The following is an 18,166-nucleotide window of genomic DNA, read 5'->3' on the forward strand; positions in this document are numbered from 1 at the left end:
ACTGAAAGCAGATAAAGGACCAAACGTGATGGCCTCTCATTATCTGTACTGCAAACCATAATACCCATAAGTAAAGAGAGAAAGAGGGAAATTGTCTGCCACAGAGGCAGGGTGAGGGGTGAGTGGAGTGGGGAGGGATACTGGGAACATTGGTGGTGGAAAATGTACACTGGTGGAGGGATGGGTGTTCAATCTTTGTATAACTGAAACTCAAACATGAAAGTTTTGTAACTGTATCTCACGGTGATTCAATAAAAAAAATCAGAGAAGGAAGAGTAAACATTATTCTGATGCCGCAAAAATAAAAAGATCATAAAAGACTATTATGGGGGCTGGAGAGACAGAACCGTGGGCAGGGCTCTTCCCTTGGGCACAGCAGGCCCGGGTTCAATCTCTGGCATCCCACATGGTCCCCTGAACTCTCCAGGAATAAGCCCTTAGCACAGAGCCAGGAGTATTTGGCCTCCCCAACACTAAACAAAGACTACTATGAAAAACAGGATAACCTAGAAGAAATCAGTAAATTCCTAAAAAAAATCCGACCAAAGCTAAATCATAAAAGTAGATCATGTGAATAGACCTAAAACAAGTAAAACTATTGATTTACAAATAAAAAGCTTCTGAACAAAGGGAAAAAAACTGAACTAGGTGGCTTGACTTATGAATTCTATTGAAAACTTAAAACTTAATTAATACCTATACAGCCTCAAACTCTTCCAAAAGCTGAAGGAAGGAAACACTCCCAAACTCACTTTATGAGACCAGCATTACCCAGAGAGTAGCGCCAGAGAAACATACCACAAGAAAAGAAAAATAACAGGCAATTCCCCTGACAAATTTTGATGCAGAAATCTTCACTAAAGTGCTATCAAACTAAATTGAACAACACAATAAAAGAATCATGGACCAAGACAAATTGGACTCCATAGGATGCAAGGATGGTTCAACTTAATCACATCAACCTAGTGATGAAGATGAAGGATAAAAATCATCACATCATAATCTCAATTTATACAGAAAAAGTAATTGTCAAAATTCAATAATTTTGCATGACAAAAGAATAAATAAAAACACCTCCTGTGGTATTGGAATATTGTATGCATTAAACCTTATTAACATTATTATAAGTCATGGTTCTTCAAAAAATGAAAGAAAGGAGAACTCCTAATTAGAAATAGAAGTAAATTGCTTCAGTGGAAAAAGATCAGACATGGAGGGGCATAGAGATCGTACCGTGGGTAGGGCATGTGGCCAACTCAGGTTCGATCCCTGGCTTCCCTTATGGTCCCCCACACATCTTCCCTATGGTTCTCCAGCACCTCTAGCAGTAATTCCTGAATGCAGAGCCAGGAATAACCTCTGAGCATTGCTGGGTATGGTCCAAAAACTTAAAAAAAATCAGACATGGAAAGCTCATCCCTAACATTATATTCAATGACAAAAACGTTGATTTTGCTTTTCAAGAAGATGGTACTTAAAGCAGAGAAGAAAGCCCTGCCCTATCCCAGAGCTGAAACAAATGCAAAATCTTTGAAGACTGAGAAAGCAGTACTGAAAGGTGTACAGGCGCGCGAGCGTGCGCGCACGCACGCACACACACACACACACACACACACACGATCTTCTGAAACTCTGAAGGCAGCGCAAATTTTCTCCCAAGAGTGCCCCCAGAAGAAACAAATTCAAACTCTACCCCTAATCAAGTTCCCTGTGACTAGTCAGCCCTGAGGAAGAGAGAACACAACACACTTTGTGTTTGAGGTGTATGTTAAGTCGACAAGCACCAGAAGAAACAGGCTGTGAAGAAGCTCCTGGCACTGACTGTGCCTGGGTCAACACCCAGACTACACCTGATGGAGAGAAGAAGGCATACATTGGCTGGCTCCCGACTAGGATGCCTTGGGTGTGGCCAGCAAAACTGAAATCATCTAAACTGAGTCCAGCTGCTCAGATCCAAATACACGTTCTCTTTGTCACCATTAGAACCCCGAAAGTGGGTCCGGAGTGATAGTACAGGCAGGTAGGGTGTTTGCCTTGCATGAGGCGAATGTGAGTTCAATCCCCAGCATCCCATATGGTCCCCCAAGCACCTCCAATATTAATTCCTGAGTGCAGAGCCAGGAGTATCCCCTGAGCATCGCTGGGTGTCACCCAAAAAGCAAAACAACAACAACAACAACAAAACCCAGAAAGTCAGGAATATGGCGTTTATTACCGTTTTCTCTTTATCCCCTTCGTTGTCAATGTTGATGCTGTTGCAGGGTGCGGGGTCACACATATACCTGACCATGGTGCTTACTCGCATAGTTGTGTTCACTCAGGGCCAGACATCACGGTGTGGTGCTTGCACAGTGAGCCATCATGATTGCTGAGGGCTGTATGACCAAGCACATGTGCTGCCCAAGCACATCTGGCTTCTGAATCACCCCTCTTGATTTGTGGACTTTCATGCTTTCCTGTCTAATCCTGGGATGTGTGTAGGGGCTCTCTCTGCCCTTGGAGAAGCCCAGATTCTCTCTTTAGCACGTTACTCTCCACTCGCTCCAACTTTCTCTTCCTCCTTCCCTTCAAAACTTCCAAATAAAATCTGTTTTATTTCACTGCTTGTCTACTCCTGAAATTCCTTTCTGCAAGGCGAGATGAGAACCCAGTAACCCTGTGTCCCGGGTGGCAGAGGTGGATCAGGAGAAAGTGACCGTCTTTCTCCTACTCCACATAAGTCACCCGTGGGGCCCACCAACATCAGTTGGTGACCACAAAGGGGCTCGAACCCTCAATCTTCTGATGTCTCTAGTTGGGAGTACTCACACACAATCTGGTGGTGATACTTTCTGGGAACCTCTAGCACACACACAGGGCTTGCACTTCCTAAGCTGTGTTCACACATATTTTAGTTACAGTGTTTGCCCAGGGTTGCCTTTCTTTCTAAAAAAATAACTTGTGTTTTTTCACTTCTTATTTCTATCTGCTAGGAAAATTCAATATGTATAGACAGCATGATTTCTTTTTTTAAACTGAATCACCGTGAGATACACAGTTGCAAAGCTGATCATGGTCAGGTTTTAGTCATACAATATTCCAACACCCATCCCTCCACCAATGCACATTTTCTGTCAACAGCATCCCTTTCTTGTGGTGGTTACACACAGCTGGTTGTGGTGCAGCTGGGAATTTCTTGTGGTGCTAGGATTGTGCTCAATGTCACCAGAGGTTGTGCCTGCAACCTTATGCTGACAGGCAGGTGTTGCGAGCTACTTGTCCTGTTCCTCTGGGCCCCATTTCACCACTTCCTTCAACATATGACTGAAAGTTCTAATGAGAGCAATTAATATAGGGAAGAATGACAACATCTAAATGGTGAAGGGGAGGGGCTGGAGTGATAGCACAGCGGGTAGGGCGTTTGCCTTTCACGCGGCTAACCGGTGTTCAATTCCCAGCATCCCATATGGTCCCCTGAGCACCGCTAGGAGTAAGTCCTGAGTGCTGAGCCAGGAGTAATCCCTGTGCATCACTGGGTGTGACCCAAAAAGCAAAATAAATAAATAAATGGTGAAGGGGAAAGTAAAATTATCTCAGTTTATAGATGACATGAGTTTTTCCTTTTGATTATTGCACCACCCCTGGCAATGCTCTGGGTTTTCTCCTGGTTCTGTGCTCAGGAACCACTTCTGCTTGGGGACCCCATGTCGTATCAGGGATCAAAACTGAGGTCAGCTGCAGGCAAAGCAAGCAACTCCATGCTATACTACTTAGATCACAGGATTTTTAGTATGCTGAAAACTCTAATACTTAAAAAATCTGATAGAATAAATGAATTCAGTATTATTTAGGAATGAAAATTAGCATAAAAAGGAAGTTGTGCTTCCAAAACACACATGAACTAGATAAAAGAAAAGATAACTCTAAGACCAATAAATGGTTAAAAGAAGGGGAGGTGGTAAGAAGGAAGAAGGGTATTAAATTAGGACAAAGATAGAAACTGTATAATGAAGGAGAGAATTGGTCTTTTAATGACAAAACTACAGTAGTACAAACACTTTTTTTGTGACTTTTAATGATACACAGCAGAAACTTACATAACATTATAATCTAAAATTACCTCAGTAAAAATAAAATAAAAAACAGTAAATCGTGTTTTTATACATTAATGATAAATGCTCTGAAAAAGAAATTAAAGGACTGGTGAAGTAGCTCAAATGGGTAGAGCACATACTTTGCAGTTGGGTCTCATTCTCCTAAAGAGCCTTGACAATGACCTCAGGGCCAGGATGAAAGAGACGTTACTGGGGCCTGCTCGAGGCAATCGACGAATAACAGGATGATTTGTGATTGTGTGATTGTGATATAAAAGGGGATGCTTAGATCATCCCTGACCTTAGTGCTTAGAGAGGAGACAGAGAGAGAAGGAAAGATATCAAGGTGGAAGCGGGGAAGAAGAGAACGAGAAGTAAAGGGGGAACAGACATCAAGCTTCAGTTATATCAGTGATGTGCGTGAGGGTTAAAGCCATATACCTACAACACAGACTCAACAGAACTGAAAATATCAGACCTAAGTAGCAACCACGGAAACTTTTTAATGTGCCTATCAGGTTGACAGGCAGGGGCGGGCGGTGGGTGAGTGGAGATTGAGGTGGAGAGGGAATCTGGGAAAGCTGGTGGAGGGAAGGTAACACTGGTGGAGAGATTGGTGTTGAATTATTGTATACCTAAAATGCAACTATCAGTAACTTTGTAAATCATAGCTCTTAAATAAAAATGACTCTAAATTTTAAAAAATTCATAAAAAATAATTAAGAACTACAGGACCACAGTGATAGTACAGCAAGGAGGGCATTTATCTTGCATTTGATCAAACTGGGTTCAATCCTCGGGTCCCCATATGGTCCCCCAAGCACTGCCAGGAGTCATCCCTGAGTGCAGAGCAAAGGGTAAGGCCTAAGCGCCTCTGGGTGTAGCCCGAAAATAAAGCAAATTGAAAATGAAGAACTAGGTCGGGAATATGCCTCAGTGCTAGAGTTCAGACTTGGTATGCAAGTGCTGATGTCACAAATACGCAGATAGATAGATGATGACTTATTATCACATATTACAATGTGGATAAAATTTGAAGACTGTATGCTAAACCAGTGTGATTGCACTTTTAAAAGATGTCTATGGGTCACAGAGGCAGGGTGGGATGGGGAGATGGGGGGTGGGAGGAATACTGGGATCCGTGGTGATGGGAAATGGGCACTGGTGGATGGATGGGTATTTGATCATTGTATATTTGAAACCCAAGCACAAAAATTTGTAAGTCTACAACTGTACCTCATGGTGTCTCATTAATAAAAAAATCTAATGGAACCCCCCCCCCAAAAATAAAAATAAAGTGTATAAGACAAAAACAAAGATGTCTGTGGGGCTGGAGAGAGAGGAAGGAGATGAGGCACTTGCCTGGATTGTGGTCATATCGTTGAAACCCCAATTCAAATCCCCAGAACCCATGCACTAAAGTCAGATCAAAACGGATTAAAGACCTCAACATCAGACCCAAATCCATAAAGGACATGGAGGAAAACATAGGCAAAACCCTCCATGACATTGAAGCTAAAGGCATCTTCAAAGATGAAACACCACTGATCAAGCAAGTGGAAGCAAAGATTTTAAAAGTGGGAATACATTAAACTAAGAAGCTTCTGCACCTCAAAAGAAATGATGATCAATATACAAAGAGAGCCCACGGAATGGGAAAAATTATTTACCCAATACCCATCTGATATCCAAGATATATAAGGCACCGGTGGAACTTTACAAGAAAAAAAAACCTCCAACCCCATAAAAAAAATGGGGAGAAAAAAGTGAACAGGAACTTCCTCAAAGAAGAAATAAACACAAACGGCCAAAAGACATGTGAAAAAATGCTCTACATCGCTAATCATTAGAGAGATATATATCAAAACAACAATGAGATATCATCTTACACCACAGAGATTGGCACACATCCAAAAGAACAAGAGTAACCAATGCTGGCACAGCGGGGAGAAACGGACTGTCCATTGTTGGTGGGAATACCAACTGGTCCAGTCTTTTTGGAAAACAATATGGACATTCCTCAAAAGGCTAGAAATCAAGCTTCCACATGATCCAGCAATATCAATTCTGGCATTATACCCTGCCCCCTCCCCCCCAAAAAGAGCAGAAACACCATCTGCACTCCTGTGTTCATTGCAGCACTATTGATGATAGCCAGCATCTGGACACAACCAGAGAGCCTGAGAACAGATGACTGATCTGGAAACATCTAGCATGTCTGAAAACAGATGACTGGACAAAGAAAGTATCTACACAATGGAATACTACACAGTTGTTAGGAAAAATAAAGTCATGAAATCTGTTATAAATGGATGGACATGAAGAGTGTCATGCTGAGTGAAATGAGTCAAAAAAAGAAATAGAATGACTGCACTCATTTGTGGGATGAAAAAAACAGTATGAAACTAATATCCAGGGACAGGAAAAATAGGAGCCAGAAGGACTGGTTGGAAGCTTGCCACAAGTGTGTGGGGGCAAAAGACAGTTAGGATAAGGAAGGGACCACTATGAAAAGAATAGAAATGATCACTCTGGGCAAGAACTGAGTGTTGAAAGTTGGATATACATGAAAACCTTTCCGTGTCTGTATTTGTAAATCACAGTGCCCAAAAAGAGAGGGAGAGGGAAAGAAAGAGAGAGGGAGGGAGGGAGGGAGGGAGGGAGGGGGAGAGAAGTTCCTGCCAAAGAGGTGGGGGCATGGGGGGACAGGACCAGACAGGAGGGAAATGTGGGGGGGGACATTGGTGGTGGGAAATGTACACTGATGAAGGGATGGGTGTTGGAACATTGTATGACTGAAACCCGATCATGTAACTATATATCTCACAACCTTGTAACTATGTATCTCACTGTGATTCAGTTTAAAAAATTAAAAAATAAATACATAAAATTAACAATATATCTATTAAAGGAAAAAAGAAGGAAGTAGGTAAAGGGATACACATGATAACCTATCAGTTTCTGCATTGCAAACCATAATTCCCAAAATAACAGAAAGTGAGAAAGAAAAAAGAGAGAAAGAGAAAGAGAGAGAAAAAGAGAGAGATAAGTTTGTGCCACAGAGGCAGGCAAGTGGGGGTGGGAGTGTGGAGGAAAACTGGGGACACTGATGTCGGGAAATGTACACTGGTGAACAGATGGGTGTTTGGGACATTATATAACTGAAACCCAATCACAAACAACTTTTTATCTGTGTATTTACTGTGACTCAATTAAAATTTTAAAAATAAATAAATAAGACTAATAATAAACCTAAAATAAAGCAAAAACAAAGAAAGCAGGTAAAGGAATATACATGATAACCTTTCAGTTTCTGTATTGCAAGCCATAGTGGAGAGAGAGAGAGAGAGAGAGAGAGAGAGAGAGAGAGAGAGAGAGAGAGAGAGAGAAGAAAAGTGCCTGCCACAGAGAGGTGGGGGGGCAGGAGAGAAACTGTGGACATTGGTGGTGGCAAATATACACTGGTGAAGAGACAGGTGTTGGAACATTTTATAACTGAAACCCAATCATGAACAGCCTTATAACTGTGTATACCACTGTGATTCAATTTAAAAAATCAAAACAAAACAAAACAAACAAAATCCCTGGCACTGCATATGGTTCCTTGAATATTGTCAAAGGTGAGTTCTGAGCACAGAACTACAGAACCAGGAATAGTCGCTGTGCACTGAAGACGTGGTGCCACCAACCCTCCCAAATCAATTTTTAAAAATTCTAAATTGTTGAGGCTGGAGTGATAGCACAGCGGGTAGGGCGTTTGCCTTGCACTCAGCTGACTGGGTTCAATTCCTAGCATCCCGTATAGTCACCTGAGCACTGCCAGAAGTAATTCCTGAGTGCATGAGCCAGGAGTAACCCATGTGCAGTGCCTGGTGTGACCCAAAAAGCAAAAAAAAAAATGTAGTGAGGTGTCAGAATAATTAATTCTAGTATTTTACTGGTTGCCTTGGGCTGACAGGGAGGAGGAACTGTGACTGAGTAGAGGCTTATTTGTGGAGTGATGACAAGGCTCTAAAATTGAATGTGGTAGCTATTGTACAATTCTAACTCAACGAAAATGAATTTACCCATCCATTTTAAGTGGCTGAAACGTATGGTAGACTTATTACATCTCAATAAAACTGTTACACCAGAGAGGACATGGTTTTACTTATTTTCTTAAGCCAGGTGGCTGACACATGGGTGCCCATTTTATAATTCTTTAAATGTTGGCTCAGAGAATTCTATCTGTAATTTTAAAAATATCTTATAAAGATATATTTTAGAAGGATGATAGACCTGGATTCTAATTCTGACTCAACCACTTAACAGCTATGAGTTCTTGGGGAGATTATTTACTTCCAAAGTCTTATCTGCAAAGCGGAGATGGTAAGAATAGTAACTCCCTCATAGACTTTTCCATCATGTGCTTGGAACACTGTCAGAGTTATTATTAGCTAACGTGAGCTCCAAGTATGCAAGCCACTTGCCTCAATAATCCAGACTCTTGGCTTCTCTTTCTTTCTTTTTTGGGTTTTGGGGCCATAACTGGTAATGCTCAGGGCTTACCTCTGGCTCTGTGCTCTCTCCCCTGGAGGCCTCAGGAGACCGTATGCGGTGCCAGTAATCAAACCTGGGTCAACCGCATTCAAGGCAAATGCCCTACCCACTGCACTAACACTCTGGTCCCAGATCCTCTTTCTTCAAATTCCAGCTGCATTTTGGCTATAACACAAGAGTTTAGAATGTGAATCAGGGCAACAAAATTGACTCTCATGTGGGGACTCCACAATCTTACCTTGAAAATGTCCTGGGAAATAGAGAAGGGATCAATAGGACAATACTAGTTGGACATGATCACTCTGGACAAGAACTGAGTGCTAAAAGTAGGTAAAGGGATATACAGGATAACCTTTCAGTATCTGTATTGCAACCCACAATATCAAAAGGAGAGAGATCGATCTATAGTCTACTTTCAGCATGCTTCTCCCATCCTGGGAGGATCCTCCCAACATCCTTTATTTGGTACTCCGAGCCATGGAGCAAACCTCCTGATACTAATCCCGGCCACTCTTGGGTGTTAGTCTCCTATTTTGTTACTTTATGTCCCCCAGATGAATGCAATCTTTCTATGTCTATCCCTCTCTTTCTGACTCATTTCGCTTAGCATGATACTTTCCATGTAGACTATAGACCAAACATGATTGCCACTCAATGCCTCTTTTGCAAACCACAACACCCAGGAGGAGAGAGAGAACAAAAGGGTATGCCCTGCCACAGAGGCAGGGTGGGATGGGGGGATGGGGGGTGGGAAAGATACTGGGATCTGTGGTGGTGGGAAATGGGCACTGGTGGAGTGATGGGTGTTTGATCATTGTATAATTGAAACCCAAGCACAGAAAATTTTAAGTCTACAACTGTACCTCATGGTGTCTCACTAATAAAAATTTTTAAAAATTAAAAAATAAAAAAGGAGAGAGACCAATGGGGGGGCAGAGAGAGAGAGAGAGAGAGAGAGCCTGTCATAGAGGCGGGGGTGGGGTGGTGGTGGTGGGAGGGAAACTGGGGACACTGATGTTGGTAAACGTACACTGGTGAAAGGATGGGTGTTGGAACACTGTATGCATGAGCAACTTTGTAACTATGTATTTCACAGTAATTTAATTAAAATAAATAAATAAAAATTTCAAAAGTAAAAATAAATAAAATGTCCTGAGAGCTGAAGACATAGTCCAAGAGATAAGGTGTTTGCAGTGCCTGCAGCCACTTTGGCCATAGCCCTGGTTCTCTCCCGGACACTGCCTATGGTTTCCAGAAAAATGCCAGGGGTCACTGCTTGGTGCAGAGCCAGGAAGAGCCCCTGAACCCCACTGGGAAAGACTCACCCTCACTCTTTGTCCCTAATATCCTGATAAAGTCAAAAAGAGTCCAATAGTTTGGGGGACATGCTTTGCATGTGGAATACCCTGATACCATCCCTTGTACCATATATGGTCTCGTGAGCACCACTGGGAGTGAGTTCCAGGCAAAATCGAGTTTCCCTGAACACTGCAGGGGTGGCCCCAACATAAATGAAATAAATTAATTAAGCATCTTTAACAGGCCTATAATGTTCCAAGAAGCTATGATTAAAACCCCCAAATTGACACCACATCTGAGGGTGAGTGTCAACTGGTATTCCGGTTCTGGAAATTCAAGCCTGGGTGGGGTTGAGAAATATTCGGGTCACTTGTGAGCAGCCTCCAGGATTCATATCCATTCTGAATCAAGTCTCCAGAGTAAGGGCTTCTGTATGTTGCTTTTGTAACGTGGAGATTTCTTGCACATGAGTTCAAAGTGAAGGGGCTGGGGGCTAGAGTGATAATACAGCGGGTAGGGCATTTGCCTTGCATATGGCCGACCTGGGTTCAATTCCCAGCATCCCATATGGTCCCCTGAGCACCGCCAGGAGTAATTCCTAAGTGCAAAGCCAGGAGTAACCCCTGAGCATTGCCAGGTGTGACCCAAAGAGAAAAAAAAAAGTTAAGGGGCTGGAGAGACAGTATAACACGTTGGGCGCTTGCAAGCAGACAACCCAGGTTTGATCCCTGCCACCGCATATGGGCCCCTGAACACCAGCAGGAATAATTATTAGTAATAATTAACAGTAATTAATAATAATTGATTATTATCAATTCTTGAGTGCAGCGTCAAGAGTAACCCTTGAACATTACCACATGTGACCCCCAAACCAAACCAAACCAAACCAAATGAAAACCACATCTTGGGAAGGGCTTAAGAGATACATAGTACAGGGCTTAAGGTTCTTGAGTTGCATGCAGCCAACCCTGGTTTGATCCCTGGCACTGCACCTGGTCTCCAAAGCACTGCCAGACGTGATTTCTGAGCATAGAGCCTGGAATAGCCCCCTGAAAACCACCAGGTATGACCCCAACTCCCCCCCCCCAAAAAAAAACCCCAAAGTTGGAAAGAGAAAAAACACATCTTCAAATCTTTTGTGCAATGTTCTGGCTCAGACAAACATGTCCATGAATGTGTCAGGGTCAGGAAGTCAGAGGGGGAGAAAAAGGAGATGTGAACTGGCAAGGAGCCTTACAGGAGATACTATTCTCTTGCCTTTTGTGTTTCTGACACAACATGCATTCATGTAGTATTATTATCAGAGCCCATAGCTCAGCGCCAGTTGCCACTGGCCTTTCTCTATTAATAGTTGCCTTTAACCATCATCCCGCTTGAGACTTCCTCTACCAGACAAAGGGAAAGTGAAAAAAATAACACATGTAGACAAGGCAGTTCGGCCAGAAAGCACTCACCGGGGTTAGACAGGGCTAAGCCCATTGCATAGAAAAGACAAGTTTACTTCTGGAACAGCAACTATTTAGTTACCCTACTGGTTACAAGATTTATATTATCTATAATGTTTACAACATGCTATCTGTCTATATTGCCCTCAAGATTATATGGTCTGTGAAGGGAAGGACCTTCTATCCCTTGTTTAGTACCAAATCTGCATCCAGCCAGTATAGGAGGTTGCACATAATAGGTACTCAATAAATTATGGGTTACATTCATGAATCACCAACCCATGTTCAAAGAAATTATTTACTCGCCCAGCAACACCAGGGTGGCCCAGCATCACAGGGCACAAGTACCACCACACCTTGGGGCCTCATGCTGAACTGCTAGGTTGGCCAAAAATCACTGTAAGATGTTCCCAGGAATTCTTATCACCAAATGAGAGACCCCCTCGCACTCCCATCAAAATCAAGTCCCGGTAGGCTGAATGGAGATAACCAAGAGGTCAACAGGACATCCAGAATTTCCAAGGGGAGAAATTCCTTGCAAATCAGCCATTTGGGAGAAATGTTCGGGATTTACCTGTGCTGGGTGAGTACATTTACAGCTGCAGGATGGTTGGCGCAGTAAGCCAGATACATTGACTTAAAATGAGGCATGAGGTTCAGCAAACAGCCTCCAACTTTGTGTTGGTTTTCTGGAAACCTGTAAGCAAATGAGGTAAAACACAAAACGTAAAATACGAATCAAGAGATAAAGGAAGTGGCTTTAAATTAAACCCGGCAATGTGTGAACTCTTTGCTTTCTTCTGCAAAGTTAAAAGGGAAGCTCCAGTTTGTTATGTGCCAAAGGGATAGGTTGGGATTGGGAGGGAAACTGGGAAAATTGGTGAAGGGAAGGTCATACTGGTGGTGTTGGAATATTAAATGCTTGAAACGACTGCATAATGAACAACTTTGCAAATCACAGTGTTTTTAATAAAAATTGAGAAAAAAAATAATTGAAGTATATTCCCCCAAAAAAGGGAAGCTACATTTATAACCACATTCCCCATGAAGTGCAAGTACTTTAAACACTAGCCACCAAATATAGCCAACACACAAAGTCAGATACTTGAAATTAGTAGGCAGGATGTTTTTAGATGCATGTATTAGTTATAATATTCTGTTTCAGCTAAGTACCTTAAAATGTTCTTGGCTGAGACCAGAGCAAGAGTTAAGAAGGTAAAGTGGTTGCATTGCATGCAGCCAACCAGGTTTTGATTCCAGGTACCCTATGTGGTCCCCCATACCTGGCCAGGAGTGAGTGCAGAGCCAGTAGTAAGCCCTAGGCTCAGCCGAGGGTGACCAAAAAATCACTCTTGGTTAATTTATATGAAGTTCAAAGTACAGACAAAACAACCAACCTAAGTAAAAATGATACATTGCAGAGCATTATGCAGTCTTGGAAGCCTGATGGATTTTGAGGCAGGGTAACCTAAGGGGGTTTTAAATAGTTTTCTTTTCTAAGTTCTTTCTTTAAATCTTTGTTTTTTTAAGTTTTATTCCTTAAGTTGGTTTTTAAATTTTTAACTCACTGGTTTCTATTTATAGAAAAAGAGAAGAAATTATTCAGACGAATCCTTTAGAATAGTTTTGACCTAGTTCAACTTTCTTCTAGATATTTCTCCACAAATTGGAAAACAAAGTTGACAAGTATAGCTTGTAATCTGCTCTTGCTACTTAGTGAATATATTTCCATGTCGACAATCTGGGTATCTATTGGCACCCAGCGTCACTCATCAGATCTCTTTAGGGTCGTCTTTCTCCATCCCTCTGAACAACAACCTGAAGCTTTAGAAGCAAGCAATCACCCCAATTTCCCTAAAAACAAGGAAGGTTTCAACCTTCTCTAAGATATCACACTGGGAAAATTAGTCTTGCTACAGAAATATATTTCCTGATGGTCATTATAGTTGATTCTAAAGCATTCTGTAGCACCTCCATACTCTAACTAGCCATTAAACATGGGTGGTTCACCATAAGATAAGACTTTCCCTTTCTCCATGTTTTCTATCAGTTAGAACTGTTTATATAAGAGATATGATGCCACAAACGAGTAAATATTGTGAGACTCGGCAAATAACCCATGTATGTCTTCCAGGTAATCTTCATTGTATCAAAGAAAATATCCAATAGATGTTAAAAGCATCATCCATGGTCAATTAAGGCCACATTTGTCTTATAATGAGCAGAAGTAGTAAACAATTGGATTTTATAGAAAGTGAGAAATAATATACTAGATGTAAAGCTATGATATACAACTAGTTATTTGAAACTTGAAAGCATAGTACATTTCCCTGCACTAAAACAAGCTGTAACAAACACATATAAAATGATCCTTATGTAAGATATCAGTTCAAATGAACACAACACACTCACACTCACAAATAATCTAGCTAGGTAATGGCAGTGTGTGAGACACTTACTTTGCACATTCTTCCAAGGTTTGGCAGAGAGTCTGTTGAAAGGAACATACTTCCTCGAAGTTTCCCAGTAAAGCTGTATATTCCACAGAATTCAAACTGTAAAATAGAATGGGTGATTTTAGTGAGTAGGACGTGAATATGACTCTAGCTATTTTATCCCCAGTCTCATTAGTGGAGATATATAATTGGCATATAATTAAATAATATAACTGGCAAATGGTACAAGGGAAGAAAGTCCTGTGATTTTACTCTTGCTTCTTAATTTGTATCAACTCTATGGTCTTGAGCAATGTTCTAAAGCTTCTTTCTCTGGTTCCACTTTCTGTAACTATAACAATGATCCTAGAGAAAATGAGTGTTGGGTCAGAGTGATAGTACTTGCATGTGGCCTTGCATGTAGGACTTGCATGTAGGACTTGCATGTGCCCAATCTGGGTTTCATCCCCAGCACCCCATATGGTTGTCCTGAGAACCACCAGGAGTAATTCCTAAGTGCAGAGCTGGGAGTTAGTCTTGAGCACCACCAGGTGTTACCCAGAAACCAAAAATAAAACAGAAAAAAAATGAGAGTTAAAGAACCTATAGGTGTTACACAAAGCAATGAGTGACGCACAAGCAATTAATATCTAAGTGTGTAAATTGCTGGAAAAGGCTGGGGATAGTGCACTGGTTGAGCACACACCCCAACTGTGTGAGGCTCTGGGTTCTATCCTCATTATCAATAAATTAATCATTTGATTCATAAAAAAATAGATGAAATACATCACAGCTGGAAATAAGTACAAAAAAGTTTGGGTACTCTCTTCTGGAGGAGCTGGGAAAGGAACTGAAAGGTATTATGTATGTTCATGTAACATACAGGGAAAATTTAGCAACTTCCTTTTAGAAGCTATATGAGCATTTTAACTTAAAGTTCAGTTAAAGTGCTCAAACAGCAACTAAAAGTAATCTTTGTGAGAAAAAGCAGAAGGGTATAAAAATGGTCTGATCGGGGGCTGGAGCGATAGTACAGTAGGTAGGGTGCTGGTCTTGCATGTAGACGACTTGGGTTCAACCCGCAGCACCCCATATCTTACCCTGAGCACCACCAGGAGAGATTCCTGAGTGCAAAACCAGGCATATGCCTGAGCATGGCAAGGTGTGGTCCAAACACCAAAATAAATAAATGAATAAATAAAAATGATATGATTTGTTTGCTTTAAAACAGAGTGGTATCAAGTAGATTAAGCCTTTTTTTCCTTTTTGGGTCACACCCAGTGATGCACAGGGATTACTCCTGGCTCATGCACTCAGGAATTACTCCTGGCAGTGCTCAGGGGACAATATGGGATGCTGGGAATCAAACCAGGGCCGGCCGCATGCAAGGCAAACGCTCTACCAGCTGTGTTATTGCTCCAGCCACCCAAACCATTTTGTTTGGTTTTGGAGTCACACCTAGTGGTGCTCAGGAGTTATTCCTGGCTCTCCTCTCACAGACTGCTCCTGGCAAGGCTTGGAGGACTGTACGGGGTTCCAGGGATCAAACTCAGGTCAGTCGTACGCAAAACAAACACCCTACCCACTGACTATAGTTCCTGTCTTTATAGACTAAGCAATTTGGTAGGGAAAGGGTTGGAACACACCCAGCGATGTTCAGGGGTTACTCCAGGCTCTTCACTCAGGAATTGCTCCTGGCAGTGCTTTGGGGACTAATTACTCCTGGCAGTGCTTTGGAGACTATATGGGGTGCAAGGGATTGAACCCAGATCGGCCATGTACAAGGCAGGTGTCCTACCCTGTACTCCAGTCCCAAAGACTAAATTATTTTATCTGGGGCCTCAACTAAAAAATTTCTTATCCACCCATCCCCTTCAAAATAAAACAACTGTCAAGAGACAACAAGAACCAACAAAGCCCAATACTGGGGCAATGCTTAACCCTAATGCAACCAGTTAACAAAACTGACTCATTCCTCTGAACCTTGCCACGAATTTATGAGGCAGGGACTCATGTTGCATCCATTTGATATAGGAGCAAACCCTGACCCAAACTCACCAAGCCAGTGAATGGGAAAGGGTGAATTTGAACATGAACGTACACGTGAATTCCAGACCCCACACTTCTACTCACGTCACTGTCACTATCACTGTCCCCCTGCTGTTCATCAATTTGCACAACAAATTGTGAGACTTGTTACTGTGTGTGGCATATCGAATACCTCAAGGGGAGCTCACCAGGCTTTGTCGGGCGGGTGAGATACTCTGGGTAGCTTGCTGGGCTCTCCAAGAGGGGCAGAGGAATTGAACCTGGGTCGGCCGTGTGTAAGGCAAATGCCCTATCCGCTATGCTATTGCTCCAGCCCCCTCTACTCACTTCAGGGGGAGAAAAACCCAAAGTGTTCTTGAAAGTTGACTTAAAAGGCCGGTGCCTGCCACATGCTCTTCTTTCTCCTTCACTTAGTAAATACTAAGGAAGTATTTCCAAGACAGCAACTTGCTGACAAAGAAAAAGATGACCCACACCATCGTTCCCCATAACTCGGAGAGGATGAGAAACTACTGCTTCCTCTGCGAACCTGCACATGTCACCCACAAGCTGGAAACCCCCGACAAAGGGAATCAAAAGTGAAACCTCTAGGTTTTCCTAGCGATGATTCTCTCAAAGCAGCAAGAAGCTGACTCTGGAAGGAGATGTCTTTAGCCCCTTCTGGATCAGACAATAAACAGTGGGCTTTTATCAAATCTTTTGGGGGGCCCTCAGACAAAAGTAGCACTACTTGCTGGATATACCTGGGAGATGTGTCCTCTTGGTCTGGCTCACTCACCTCCTCTCTCTTCTTTCCTTTCCTCTTACCGTGTCTACATGGCCAACCCAACCCATCACCTCTTCATTTGAAATCTTACCATCTCCCCTCCCTGTCTTTACACTTCAGTGTCCCTCTCCTCTGTCACCAGCACAATGTTGCATTTGGCGGGCAGAAGACACTGCACCCAGACTATTACTGAATGTGCAAGGCACATGTCTAGTCTCTTTGGCTGGGAAGTATCCTTCCTTCTCAATGGAGACAGCCACCTGCTCCAGGATACTATACAAAAATATTACTGACATTCCATTCAGCTCTAAGAACGGTGATTCACCCGGACACTTCATTTTTTACATAACAATAACAATAGACACTCTGTTGATATTCATGTTTCAACTCACAAATCACAGGAATTCAAAATCCTTTCATACTCAAGTCAGATTCCCAGAGTGCCAGGAAAATAACCAAGTGGGGAATTAAGCAAGACATTAATGCCTCAGCAAGCACTGTCTGGAAAAGAGGAGCTCTACTTATTTCAGCCTGGAGTCGATGGTTTAGGCCACCGTCCAGCAAAAGTTCTTACTCAAGCAAGAGGGGAAAATTTGGTTGAGTCTACAGCAAAGTTTTCCATTTTCCTGATAGAGCACACTCTCTAGTAAGTTTGAGCAGTAAAAGAAAAACACAAATGAGTTATCCCGGTTAGTCACCAGTCTTTAAATATGTCCTGCCCACAAGCACAATAAAATGAACAGTCGCTATTTCCCTTTTGTGAAAATTAAGTTTTCAATTCAGGTCACTTGGGATTTCTCAGACCAGAATAAAGTTTAGACATTTGACTAAAAAATAAGTAAGAGCTAGGGATGTGGTTCAGGGGTGAAGCACAGGCCTTGCATACAAGCTTAATCACAGTCACTGCAAACAGAAACAATGCAGAACATCTGAATATCTCTTCATCATTTACATTTGACTGGGTGAAATACAGATTTGAATTGCTCTTATGAGCATTCATAAAATGTCACTCTCTTTTCCCTTTCAGAGCCTGGGAAAGAGCTTTTGCCCAGACAAGCAAAGGTCAGAGCAAGCACAAGAATTTCCAGTGAATGTGCTTTCTTCATAAGTATGCCAGCAAGGCTTATTTTTCTGTCAGGAAAAATCAGATAGATCACTTTCAAAATGTACAAGGTAAAAATTGTGGCAGACAGAAAATGCAAATCTTCTTATCCCTCCCATGGCCCCAAGGAGATAAAAAGCCAAGCTCTCCAAAATGAAGCTGCTTACATAATTTCTAATGCCTTAACCGACCAATGTTCTTGGCAACCTGTAATCTCGGCAAATTCTTCTAAAGGGCAAAATCAATTATTTAGTGACATAAGACTAATGACTTCATGTGCTAACATTATCTCAGTTTATTTACCAAGGGGTTGAAAATAGATATCTTACTTGTTATTGGCTTGCAGGGGTCTTAAGTAAGTAGCAAGAAGTGACTGAAGTTCCTTAGCATAATCTTTTTCAGTGTCCAAGATGTTCTGTAACACCTACAGAGAAACAAAGATCAAGGCACTTTTAATC

General features: G+C 42.1%; 1 protein-coding gene across 4 annotated transcripts in view; it reads right to left on the reverse strand.

Moving 5' to 3' along the window:
• Positions 1-18,166, reverse strand: part of ARHGEF6 (Rac/Cdc42 guanine nucleotide exchange factor 6) — a 171,451-nt gene that overhangs the window by 54,817 nt on the left and 98,468 nt on the right. For all 4 annotated transcript variants that reach the window (XM_056130214.1, XM_056130216.1, XM_056130215.1 and 1 more), the window contains 3 exons: positions 18,038-18,132; positions 13,816-13,911; positions 11,931-12,053 (listed from right to left, as the gene is read on the reverse strand). In XM_056130214.1, the coding sequence (XP_055986189.1) occupies positions 11,931-12,053; positions 13,816-13,911; positions 18,038-18,132 (314 nt within the window). The remainder of the gene's footprint in view (positions 1-11,930; positions 12,054-13,815; positions 13,912-18,037; positions 18,133-18,166) is intronic.

This window comes from Sorex fumeus, unplaced genomic scaffold (genome assembly GCF_029834395.1).
Source record: "Sorex fumeus unplaced genomic scaffold, SorFum_2.1 ptg000075l, whole genome shotgun sequence".
Taxonomy (NCBI): Eukaryota; Metazoa; Chordata; class Mammalia; order Eulipotyphla; family Soricidae; genus Sorex; species Sorex fumeus.